Source organism: Anopheles bellator, chromosome 2, assembly GCF_943735745.2.
Source record: "Anopheles bellator chromosome 2, idAnoBellAS_SP24_06.2, whole genome shotgun sequence".
NCBI classification, from domain to species: Eukaryota; Metazoa; Arthropoda; class Insecta; order Diptera; family Culicidae; genus Anopheles; species Anopheles bellator.
Genome location: NC_071286.1, coordinates 43,737,713 through 43,751,184, shown reverse-complemented (window position 1 = coordinate 43,751,184; position 13,472 = coordinate 43,737,713). Strand labels below are relative to the sequence as shown.

At 50.5% G+C, this 13,472-nt stretch overlaps 1 protein-coding gene across 1 annotated transcript in view; it reads right to left on the bottom strand.

The window, feature by feature from the left end:
- The window catches only part of LOC131207577 (hemicentin-1), a 67,241-nt gene that overhangs the window by 16,144 nt on the left and 37,625 nt on the right, over positions 1-13,472 (bottom strand). The window contains exons 3-8 of the mRNA XM_058200196.1: positions 13,077-13,427; positions 12,641-12,751; positions 7,134-7,346; positions 6,886-7,055; positions 6,642-6,777; positions 3,822-3,958 (exon numbers count right to left, since the gene is read on the bottom strand). Of these exons, the coding sequence (XP_058056179.1) occupies positions 3,822-3,958; positions 6,642-6,777; positions 6,886-7,055; positions 7,134-7,346; positions 12,641-12,751; positions 13,077-13,427 (1,118 nt within the window). The remainder of the gene's footprint in view (positions 1-3,821; positions 3,959-6,641; positions 6,778-6,885; positions 7,056-7,133; positions 7,347-12,640; positions 12,752-13,076; positions 13,428-13,472) is intronic.

Sequence of the window (13,472 nt, the reverse complement as noted above, 5' to 3'; positions counted from 1 at the left end):
ACCCGCCAGAAAGCGTTTCTCCACGACCGCGCGAGGTGCGCGAAAGTGTTTCCCGGTGATGGTTCACTCTGCCACCGGCAAGGTGGCCAATGTGGTGGCCCGGCACACCGAGCACCGGAAAAAGGGTTATGCAGCGCCCCCCGGCTGGAGGTGAAAAATCGAGCTATAATTGAACTGTCAAGCTCGCGTGTAACAAAAGTGCTCGTTGCCGGTCCTGAGGGCTTCGGGCGGGAAAGAAAACGTACTTCGCGAACGTCGCTCTCTCGGGCTCGGATTATGCTCGTTACCTTGGCGCCGGAGTGGAGTTGTCAATCGATTGATAGATGTAGCGCCGTCGGGAACCGGGCACCCGCGTGCTGGTGCAAAATTGGAAACGATATGTCATGTTCAACCGGCGGTCACGCTGGTGAAAAATCATTTATTGATTCGTTCCCGGTATCCACGGAACGGCCAGGAACTGTTGCTCAAGGTTACCGTCGGGAAGCGAAGGACGAATTTTAAGCATCATTTACAGCGTCCTTTCGGCGCCACATTAATTTGCCACATTATTGTCGGCGGCATTCGGTGGCTGCCGAATCGACGTGCAATCGATCTAATGGCGGGTTAGTGGACCTAAAACGGAAATCCCCCCACCAGAAGTGGCTCCGAAATCTGAGGTTTGAGAGTTTTAATTACTATTTACGCTGGAATGAAACTCGGAGAGCCAGTCCCAACCCGCTGGACCCGATCCTGTCAAACAAACCACCAAACGAACCGCCTGTCAATTATCGCAGATTGACTTCAGCGACTTGCTGCTGCTGGTAATCGGCAAACTTTATGCTGAGCCAAGAATAGGACGAAAGAAAAACAAGATGCTGGTACCGGAACGATGGGGTATCGCCCCCGAAAAGGCAGGCGCAGTGATTCACGCCACGCACGGCCAATGGACCACGTGGCCAACGCGGACCAAGCGAAGGAGCCCAAGGCAAGTGTTGCGAATGAGGACGCAAACTTTACGCCAGCACGGCTCCACCGACGGCGGAGTGGTTGTCGCGTGAATGGATGGCACTCTAGCAGCGACATCTTACAATCGCTGGGAAATTAATTAGTTTTATCTTCGGTACCATCACCAAACTGTCTGCCATTCATTTGATCCTGCCACCCCCACCATCCTGCCCGGACGTAGACATGTGGGAACCAGAACGAAGGGAACACCCTTCGCAATTGGCCGAACCGGGCCGAAGTCGAGGAGGAAAAAAGGACCGCCCGACCAATCACCGATGGAAGACATCTCAAGACCCAGACAGAGCCCGACAGTGACGATGGCAGCAGAGCTCGTGGGCCGGGCCGGGTGGGTTTAAATAAGGAGCTGAGCTTGTAGCGAAGCGACCGAAGATGTTCAAAAATGGAAAAGCAATCCACTGCCAGAAGCCGCCCCGGAAGCCGCCCCGTATCGATCCCCTGACGTTGGAGTGGCACAAAGTGTATCTCCTTCAGTAGGACCCCCAGCCAAGCCCGGCTTCGCGAACAGTTGCGTTGAATGATTTACACAAAACCCCTTAGCGGCAAGGTCACAGCGACCGGGACCGAGGACCACTTAAGGACCGAGCTTCTATATTGCTGTTGTCTCAAATGTCATTTGCACGGACCGTCCGCGCGGTCGCCCAGCGTCGTCTTCTCAGCTGAAGCCCTTTTCGGTGCGGAATTAATGATGGAAAACTATGCACGACGTGGGCGGGTGGGCTGCCCGCGGGGAAGTGTCATTTCGGAGCATGACTTGGACCGCAACATTAGGGAAACGGAATGGCGCAGTGATGATGGTGAACCAGCATATCATAATTAAATTTATCTTCTTCATCGCTCCGAGCGAGGTTTTCAGGATTGCCTTTCGCTTTCGATTGCGTACACACGCTTGGCACGACCGGTCCTTCGGTTTCGTGTGTGTTCCGTTTCCGGTTTGTATTTTTAAAACGATCCTTGACAAACCGTCGCAATCGAAAGCGTGCGCGTAGGTTAATGCTACAGGTTTTGGATGTTCGCCCATGTCATCATGTTTTCCATAGAATTACTCTAGCGAAATCAAGTGATTTGGTAAATAGGGTGTATCATACACCACTGTTTTGAATTTCTTCGTTCGTAGTTTTACAGAGCAAAGATCATAAATAAGCAATCACAAAAAAGTTTATCAGAAGGCGCAAAATGTTTAAAGAAGACGGCCATCAATATCGACCGACAAAAAGCATCAACTAATTGGTGCTCCAAAATCGTCGATTGACAGTCCGACCTCTTTCTGACCTCGCTGGAATGTCGAAAGGAACAGTGGAAACCCTTTTGAATGATCGTTTTTTTCTTAGAAAAGTGAAATGTCGATTGGTGCCAAAATCGTTCCATTTCGTGGAGCAGCAACGCTAGGCCGAAGTGTATGAATGCTTCCCAACTGTCTTCAATGCTGCTTGCCAATGTTTTTCGAGTGTCAAGACAAAATGAAACGCATCATAACTAAAGTGGACATTTGGATCTACGCTACGGAAACGACCAATCCATAGAGTAAATTATCGAGTGCTAAAGGTGAGCCGCAGATTGATTAGCGTGGTGTGGTGCATTATGCATTCCTACCAAAAGGCCAAACCGTCAACAAAAAATACTATTTTAGTGTTATGCGTCGTTTGCGCCAAAAAAGAGCAGATTTATGGAGAAACAATTCTCGGGTTTTGCATCACGAACACTGATATGCTCAGGTTCTCAGTAACTCCTCTCATGGTAATTCGATGCTGTAAGAAGCTGAAAATCGAACCAAGCCTCGAAAATGGTTTAATTTACACAGATACTTCTTGGACAGACCTCGCATAAGGCGATACTGGATTTTTTACGTGACGAAACCAATGATTCTGACTTCAATTCTTCGATTTTAATCTCTAAGATGATTGAAATCTCCAGAGATCGAAACCAGTTAAAAAAAACGATGATTCATGAAGTTTAAAAGCATAACATTAACATAATGATAATGCGATTATTAGCAAATGAAAAGAAGTAATTTTGGTTCTAAAAACGACTTAAGGACTAGATAGGAAAGTCTTGAAAGATTCTCTCAAATTTGTACGTGCGTTCGGTGCCACTTCTGATGTTACCTTCCTCGGAGGACAGATTAAGTTATTAACCGTATCACTTTAATTAAATAAATTCTCCTTTGGCTCATCCGCTTAGCAAACTGACTTGGGAGGGGGCGAGAGCAAAAGAGGTCCTGCCGTCCTCCCCAGACTGCGATGATCGATCGATAGCGAGAAGATCCGACGGTTGAAGATCCGACATCCGTTACAAAAAACCTGAGATCAGCCGGACACCCAGACAGTGGCGGCCACGCTTTGCGTCATCGTACTTCCAGGACTTTATTCGAGCGGACAGAAGAAGTCGTGGGCCCGAAGTGGACCCGGCGGTGGCCAGTGGCAAAACTAATTATATCTGAAGTAGCCCGCCACCGCGGGGCATCGAGCGGAGTAAGGTAATAAGATTAATTTGTTTGAAATAAGGGATTAATGATTTAATTACGTGCCGGAAACCCATAACACCGGAAGCCCGTCCCGGTGGACGCTCCCATCATCTCGCCGCCATCGTCGACCCGAACCACGGACGGGGCTGGTGGTCAGCGACCGATAAGTCCCTGGCATCGTACGACACCGCAGCATACGGTGCTCACTTCCGGTTGCCGGATTCCGGTTCATTTCAAGCATCCCGAGCATGACCCATACGGTCAAAAGACGCATCTCCCGCATAATGTGTGAGGTGTCGGCCAGCGGGGCACCGGAGCAGCGGAAGTGATATGGCCTCCCTGCGGTCATACTTACGTTTTTGTACCAGGAAAACGATGACACTGGCGGTCGGGCGTCGGCTCGGCACTTGAGCGTGACGTTTTCGCCCTCGGCCCGCGTTATCACGCGGCTCGGATCCTCGTTCGCCAGATGCACCGACACGACGGGTTCGTCTGCAACAGAGCCGAAGCAGAGTGGGTGAGTTAGTATTCATTTTCACAATCATCGCGCGAACTGACAGCGAAGCGACCCCGGGTCCGCCGTTCGGTTTTTCCGAGCCTCCGCGGCGTTCGACCATACTTCAGCGCTCCCGCGGCAAGTGGCCAACATTATTCCGGGGGTCGGCCGCCCTGGCCGCCCGGGCCGCCATTACTGCCGCCCATGCCGGGGAGGAAAACTATAAAATTGAATTTATCGTCTCACTGCACACGCCTCACTTGTCCGATGATGAACGGACACACACTCGCTGCACGTGCTGGGCCGGAAACTATTGCAGCATACCGGAAGTAACCACCCACCCGGTACGAAATACGTAATTTCATTTTAATGGTCCACCATTTTTGTGACAGAACTGATCGTCGTCGTTATAATAATTTCTAAACGGCCTTTGTGAAGCGGCAAGCGCCATGGCGACGCCATGACGGTGATTAAACGGTGGAGCGTTTGGCGCAAAATTTCCACCACTCCCGATCGGCCGTCGGCTTGGCTGATAAACTTTATGATGCTCCCTGCCCTGGGAGAGCGCCTGGGGCGCTTGGGGGAAATGGATGGCCCCCTAAACTCGTACTTCGGGGGTCGCCAGTTTTTGTTTTGAGCCTCGGCTGCCAATATTTCTCATAATTAATTAAACAGCGTAGCAACAACAAAAAATACCCTGTCGCACAGTAACGCTTCCGGTGGTCCGGCGGCCGATTGATCCTGTGCGTGAGCGGTGTGTTAGTGTTGCCTCGTGGCATCAGCAATAATTTGTCCGCCACACACTATGGGGAAAAGGCGGACATTGAGCGGGTAATGGGCGAAGCATTTAAGTTTTATTCGAACAATCAAATGTGCATATGCAAGTGAAAAGTATTTATTTGATCATGAATCAAGGTGATTGTTAGTTCCCGAAAAATATCGAAAACGTTGATCCGGGCCCAAAATGAGCACGGATGTCCTTGGAGGGGCTTTGTAAGCGTCAAAAGTGACGTACAATAAGTGGAATGGAAAATTTATTGAGAGACAAAAGCAAGCTAGAAACTGAGATTCAGTCGGCATGGAAAATGGCGTAGAAAGAAGGCCAATTATGAGGGCTAACTTGTTAGGATGCTTGGGACGTCACCTTGGTAGGAAGTAGAGGATGGTTACACGCATAAATGAACAGATTTTTATCAAAATGTCGATGACTATCCTTTAAAAAATTGAAAACTATGATATCCGTTCAGTTGTCATGCCGATTGCATAACTTGAGGCGTTAAAATACCTTAACGAAAAATGACTAAAATAATGTTCCCAAACGCGTGTAGTTGATACAAATTCCCCATAGTGCGATGGACCTACGTACACCCCCACGGGCATGGGCCGAAAATTTACCGAAAATAATGAACCATTTCCCGGCCGGTCTTACGGTCGGTTGCATATTTGGCCGCTTCGCAAACGGAACGTTGCGCGTAAAATATTGATATTCGGAAAATGGCGCTTAGCGGCCCCTTAATGGGTGCCATTACAGCCAAGTGGCTGACGGCAGGCAGGATGGGCTGGATGAGCCGGGACCGTGTGTGGGGCACGTAATAGAAATCGTTTAAATTATGGTTCAGCAGGTTCACAATTTAATTTACTCTCGGCTCGGACATTAAATCAGCCCGAAACCGTTGATCAAACGCAGCATAAACAGCGTCCGGTATGCATGGTGGGCCCAAGTTTCGATGTCAGTTCGTAGACTTTAATGCTGCAGTGATGGTCCAGTGAGGTCCTGTGTCCATCGAGTCTCCGGTGCTTCCGGTTGGCGCAGTGCCTTGGAGGAAAAACTGTCCCACGTCATCGAAGCGTCCTTATGGGCTGCGTAGAATTCGAATGCTAGCCCCGGGGCTGGAGCGAACAAAAAAATGCCCGGCGACTCGTGACATGATTAAAGCTCATCAGCTTTCCGTCGGCAGTCGCCGTCCCCAGGATCCGGAACGTCCATAAATCAACGGGGCAACCGCAAACCGGGTCGACGCCGGCGCACGACCATTAGCTCCGAAGCCCGCACAGTCAGCACTGCACGCGGCCGGACTGCAAGTGCAGTGCAGTGCCATTTCTTCACCGTTTGCTGAGTTTGCAATAATGGTCGGTCGTAAGTCACGCCCCGCACGGCCGCCGCCGGCCGCTCGTCGGGCACTGGTTTTTCGAAGAACCGTTTCATCTTGCAACCGTTTATCGGCCCGGGATCGTCATATGCTGGCGCCGCCGTGAGCCGGTGGCCAAGTTTCGAGGTGATAAATCGTAACATGCACTATTTTTCATCCGCAACGCTACACGGAGCGCGAAGTTTGCTCGCGACAACGGCGAAGGGTGCGAATGCCTTCCCCTGGGAGGACTGATGAGTTGTTGAAGTAGAAAAACGCGGCCCATCTCGGTGCTCGTAACGGCACAACCGGAAACCGGCGGAGATGTCATAGAAGCTGGCTGGCTGTCAGGTGACTGGCCGGCCGGCGTTCGCTGACGCACTTCTCATAAATAACCGCTGACGCCAGGGTATTTGGGGAAGTCGTTAAAGATTTCATCACTTCGCGGGCCTTCGAATCTGTGTGGTGAGCGGGCGATTTATGTGACCGGCCGGGATATGGCAGACAGGCCGAGGGCAGGACGCAGGGCCGATCGTTGTCACATACTTACACGCAACACTTATGACGCGCTTGTCCTCGATGGCGCTGCCGGAAAACCACGGGTTCGAGGCCCGGCAGCTCAGCTCGGCCCCATCGTTTTCGGCCGCCACGCGCAACGTCAGGATGCTGGAGGTCAGATTGGCGTCCTGGAAATGAACAGCCTCCATAAGCATTCAAAACCCACATCGATCGGGGATCACGCGGTGCCCATTAGTCAAGCTCGCGCCACGGGACACCGCAGGATGGCTACTTACGTTGCTGTCGGTGTGGACCGTGATGTCGGCACTGCGCAAGGGTTCGCCGTCTAGCAGCCACACGATTTTGGCCGCCGGGAACGATCCCCAGGCCTCGCAGCGGATCGGAACCGGACGGCCCGCGGTCAGCAGCTCGTTCGGCGACACAATTTTCACCCGCAACGGTTTCACTGTAACGGCAAACGGGAACGGACGGCGGTTTATTTGTCTATCGGGGCGCTAATGACCTCGCAGGGGGCGCTACTTACGGTGCACTTGGATGGACACTTCCTTCGACACGGCCGCCACCAGCTTCGAGCCGGCCGCCCGGCACTGCAGCTTCGAGCCGAAGAAGTCCCGCGTGACGGTGCTGATGAACAGCTGGTTCACCATGGCCGCCGCGCCCTCGACCGCCGATGGGTGGCTGGTGCTGGAGATTTCGACCCCATCGCGCCACCAGGTCACTCGCGGCGGAGGTCGTCCTGAAACATGGAGCAAACGGAAATATGTTGGAGTTAATTAATAGAAAACAAAACATGGCTTAGGGATTGGCCGCGAAGTGAAGCTAAGGGTCCGGGAGAAAGGCCCAACATAAGTTCAATATACCATAGGCTTCTAGCTTGAACAAAACATTACCAGACATTTCAGAACTGAAAGTTTCTAAGATCTCTTGCCAACCAATCTACTGATTGCGTGAACTTTTGGAACTTCGTCATTTGGATCATCTTCTCAAAGGCTTGGATCTCAGACTTCAGGCTTTTTAATAGGATAGGTCAAGAAATATGATTTTTAAAAGTTCCCAAACACAATAAACGTTTCAGTTGTTGGTCTTCACGTTGTAAGTTGCAGCTCCAGCCTACCTATACCGGCCAACTTTGCAGGACTTCATGACCAAGGCTACAAGAATTACCCATGACTAACATAACAAGCCAGGTGAATATCAAGCAAGGAAATGGCCTGGACTGTCTCTTTTTCAACATCACCTGGTGCCATCCTGAATCCTGCAATGAAGTCTTCAAGGGTCATTTACTTAAAGTCCAGCCAGATCCTGGCCTATGCTGATGACATAGACAATATAGGCTCTCCAGCGTAGCTCAAGCGCCCATAGGGATCGACGAAGCTGCAGGTAATTTATGTCTACAGATGAAAGATAACATGATCAAATTCATGGTCTCCCTACAGCCCTACCAACAACATTTTGGAGCATACATGGCGGTGACGTATTAACAGGAGACCGAAGGTTCGACATCGTCTCGAGCTTCACCTATCAAAGGTTAGCTCCAACAATGATATAACTGAGGAGATTGGCATTGGATGCTAACAGTCAACAGACCATTCGATAGTCTGTCGAAACCGGGACGCTATCACTGAGGTTATGCAGAACCTTTATGACAACAGCGCACAGTACGATGATCTCACTGTAATGCAGCGCATACGATTCGTCAAGCGCTCCGGTTGGCTGGTCCTGTCATAAGAATGGACAGACAACGATCCAATCCGTAAAATCTTCTTGGGGCGTTCAGAAGGACAGCAGATGGCGGGACTTCATCGCCAGCGATTCGAGAACCGTCGACTACACAGGTTAGGGGACGAAAGCTGGCCAGTTCAAAAAGGTTTGCCCACTATTAGCTATGTTCCCTTGCTACTTTTACCTTTCTTTCAAGCTCGCACCTTGGATACGTCCGTAGATCAACCTTCTAAATCCTAAACGAAAGAGGCCAGGTCAAGTCCGTGGTAACGGCTTCAATCTACCGTTTAAATGTCTCCTATATGCACGACGCTCATACCGACAGGGATATGACGAATGTTCCGCCGTCGAGTCCTTTCATCTAATTGCCTTAATGCATCCGACCGGTGACGTGCGCTCGTTGTGCGGTCGCACTTCTGCCTAACTGAACCGTGTACACTGAAACTTCAATTACATCGCCTCGGAAAACATCAAAAGCTTAGCCATCGTGCCGTGCGCCGTGGGGGTTTTGCGTTTAGCAAAAATCGTTACACGCTTAGGCGTCTTAGAGCCGAGGTTGCTGCTCAGCTGTGCGCCGGTTCGCACGGACACGGACGTCGGCGGTGCCATTCTGGGCGTCGTGGGCCAACCATGAATATAAAGTGTTTTTAACACACACAGACGCACACAGGCTCCACTTTTCTTCTCCAATGCACGAATGCCGCTGATGCTGACGAAGCCGACCGACGGCCGGGGAAAAGTAGTTCCAAAGAACTGAAACTGGTACACCGTCTTCGACCAGGCCGCCGCCACCCATGTCCTTCTGCCTGCTCCACGGCCGCTGCGCGCACGGCTAAATAAATAATAAGCCCATTTACAAGGACGGGCGGCGCTGGCCATAAAAAAGCCCTCAATGATGAGGAAAACTTAGGAAAATAAGTTCGCACACTCAGAGTGTATCATCGCCGAGCAGCGCTCTACAGTTTTCTCCGGGTGCGCCGAAGCTCGTGGACTGTCACACGGTCGGATCGCGCTTGGGGCTCTAGGAAAGTGGTATGTGGATGTTCTCTCTCCATCGCTCCTGCCCGAGGTGGGTGCTTTTATGATGCACCCTTCCCTGACGGCAACAATTTAGCGGAACGGGCCCCCCGGTATCGCCAGTATGTGAAAAGAGGACACGGCTCGGGGCGATTTCGCTCAAGTCTATCAAATTTTTGTTGCTAAATGGAAAACTTGAAAGTGGTTACGTGAATCTGGGGAAGGCCGAGAATGCGACCCAGCCAAGCAAGAGGCGGGTTGTCGTACCAGTGTTTCATTGAAATTGATTTTATTTATCAGCCTCTTTCGCTCACACGTGCTGCGATTGTCACGACGGGAATCTCAGCAATGGATCTTGAAAATCGCATCACATAACGAAGATCAAATCAGCGGGCGAAGGTTCGGCTCTTTTGTAAAAAGTTGTGAACGAATACGAATGCGGATGGGTCGACTTGTTTTGGTGAAAACTTTCAGTAAAAAATGTACTTTATCCAACATTGATCAAGTAAAGGGATCAAATACAACTGCTAAATAATTAGTTCAGCAAGTGTACGGAATGGGTGTTAATTGCTTTTCCGTGAAAAATCCCAATAGAGAGATTAGCCAGCCTTGGCGAGAACCATCGCGAACTTCACCATCGCGTGGCTACTGCTTTTCCACCCAAAACCGAAGCTAAGCCGGAGTTTTTTTTTCTGCCAATCGATACGATGGCTTTATCGATGAAGCTGCTGCTCCGAACAATGCAATGCCCGAATCCTTCCCGGAAGCGCCTCCGAAAAACCCCAGACCGAAGCCGATGTCGAGGCACGCACCACCACCACCACCCATTTAATCCCGTGCAATGTCTATCAGCTGGCAATGAATTGGATAATCGAATGAAGGGGCCACTGCAGCACTTTTTATGGACCTCCCAGCCCAGCCAGCAGCCAGTGTGGTGTTCCCGGTTTGAAGTCCGCCCTTAAGCGGACGGATTTTCTTTCGCCAATCTTGGCGCAAAATTCGAATGCAAACAGTTCACTTTCCGAGCCGCCCGATACCCGTCGCTATGGCCTTCGTTTCCCCCCGTTGCGCGTTTTGGATAATGTTTTGTTACACTTTACGATCACGCCCTCGGTCGGAACCGAGCACCTTTCGCCACCTACATCATCAACACCGCCATCATCGTGCCCGTTGCGAGAATTTATTTATCTTTATTTTATTTGGTTTTTCCGTTGTGCCGCTTCGTCCCTGGAAGGTTCACTGCCTGTAATGGAGTTCGCGTGGGGCTCCGGCATTGGCCTGTCGGCTGTCATAAAATGGTGGAAAATCGGGGGCAAAAAAAAAGCGAAGCGAATGCAATCGACGAGCGCCCCAGAGCGCCAGCTCCAATTGTTGACAGGGGGCTAAAGGGAGGCTCCCAAAATACATTCGAGCATTCCAGCATGGTCTGACTTCAACTACGCCCCGGCGGGGAAGTTTGACTTCTTCTTTTTTTCGCTCCGTGACTCCGTTTTGCCTGCATCGCGCATTTGCACACAGCAGTAACGAGGCCGCAGGCACCGCAGTAACCTTGGCTAGGCAGAAACCTTGTCGGGAAACGATGGCCGACGATCTCCCGGCCGGGTTTGTAACCAAAAGGGATACGTGCTCCGTGCTCCCGGTGGTAGCCGGGTGAAACGATGTAACTGATAGTCGGACCACGCTGGAGACCGTGCCGGGATCGCACCGTGTGTCAACGGGAAAGCGGAGATGGGACAAATGAAAGCACCGAGGATCGAAGATTTTCGCTGCACGATTTCGATTTGGTCAGGATTTTATGGCACCGCTCCGGAAAGGACACGGTGATTGGCAAGGATTCATTTTCCGATCCACATATTCGGGTTCGATTGACAAAATGTATCGGGCGATGGAACAGGTTTGGGGCGCGAAATTAACGCATGGGCTGAAAAGTCGCGAACTTAACACAAAGATGGTGCTAGTCTTATGCCCCTTTTGAAGTTAGCAATAACCGTCAAAAGAAAGGTATTAAAATTTCAGGATATTCTACCAATAAGTTTGCGAGTTGTTGTGCTGAGAGTGACCTTATTTTTGTTATTGTTCTGAAACAATGAATCAAAACAAATTTCGTGTTTTAATTTCACACTGCTTCTCAATGGGGAAAACCCGTCCAAGTGAAGCACTTGAAAAGTGTTATAAGGACTCCGTTTCATCGGAAACAAAACTAGAGACACCAATGATGCAGAACGCAGTCGACGTCCAAATGAGGCGATTAATTTGAGATTGTTGAATTGAAGCAATCTCTCCTTCTGAGATTATTCTAAGCAGTATTAATCGAAACAAACCGGAGTATTTGCGTCGATGTTTGACAATAGATGAAACATGGATCCACCACTTCACTCCGAAATCGAAACGATCGTCATCTGAGTAGAAATCAACTGTTGAACCTCGTGCAAAATGCCCGAAATCAGTTCGTGGTATAATATTCATCGACTATCTTGAGAAGGGAAATACCATCAGCTATGAATATTATAAAGCGTTATTGGAGCGTCTGAAGCGTTATTGAAGAAATTGTAAGCAAACGACCGCATATGGCAAAGAAACTATTTTTTGTTTCGTGAAGACAACGTGACTTGTCGCAAGTCAATCAAAACAATGGCAAAACTACTTGAACTAAATTTTGCGCTGAAATGATTGTGTGGCTCAATTTTTTCTTAGGGCCGGGACTTTTCAGACCATGTGCTACACCACGAAGCAGCACCAAAGCCAACCCGGGGTCGTTTTTGACGAAATTTGCCCCTTTTTGACGAATGGTACCCTCGGGAGCAAAGATTGCCCAGCCAGCAACATCTAGGAGTAAGGCGGTGCTCTCGCCTTTGCACAACCTTCCAACACTCGTCCCGCCCTCATCCGAGAACATAAACAAACCGATCGTTCAACTCCCGCACGCGATGGGAGTGTTGTTTTGGGCTACATTCGGTTTTTTCCCTCACAAGATGATAACTTCATCGGTTTCACACTCGAGCATAGGGGCTAGGAACACACGTTACGCACAAATATTTACATCAGCGGCCGTTTTAGAAGCCAGTGAGCCGGTGAGTTGGGGGCCAAGCATTCATCATGCCCGCGAGGGGCTGGGCTGGGCTGACGGATAGGCAAGGGAACGCTTAAGTACGGTCATCACTTCCACGCCAAACTTTGGCCGGGATCGGTTCGGTTTTGCGTTTAACGGTGACTGGCGTGGAGAAACTTTTTTAAACCCCCTCGCTACGCCGCTACAAACCGTTACATCATCGGCTACACGAGACTACTTACCACCGGATACTTGGCACGACAGGAACAGCTCGTGGCCTTCACGGAACGGGCCGGCAACGGTTGAAATTTCCTTCCCCTGGGCGTCAAATATCCTCGGCTCGTCCGGTGGAACTGTCGCAAAAGGGGGCCGTAACAAACGTAACAGATTAGCGCACAATGCTAGCAGATGAAGCCTATTTTATAACACGCAAACAACGATAATGTAAATGTTTTTTTCCATTGTCCTGGAAGCTGCAGAAATCCATTAGTGCTTATGATAAAGTTCCATACGCAGCCGGCTTCACGGTCGTTTCACAGACATTTCAATTACCATTACCGGGACAGCCAGTGATTTATCTGCTTCCTTACATCGTTCGCAACGATTCGGCCACTTCCGGTGTTTCTTTGATGAAATGAAAAAAAAACTAAAAACAAAACGAGGGCCACAGAAACTTACCAGCCAGCGTCAAATTGACTCGGTAGTTTCGCGTGGGCGAGTTGAAGTAGTCCACCCGACACCGGTACACGCCACCGTCCGACGTTTTGATGTTGCGAATCTGCAGGCGCGCCTCCTTTGGCGTCGCGCCGACGGAAAAGAACAGCCGCTGACCCAGATCGTTGGCAATCGTCGAGTGCTGGGCGGCCGAGATCGGCACGCCGCTGCGGGAGTCCAAGCTGTACAGCGGGATGCCGGTGGAATCCTTAAACCACAGCACCAGCTTCACGCCGTCCTGCGCCGACGGAGCCGTAATGTCGCACGGTAGCTCGGCGTCGTGATCGATCGCGGCCCACACGATGCGCGCTGGAACTGGAAGGTGGAAGGAAGGCGAAATCCGGGCACGAGTCCGGGAAA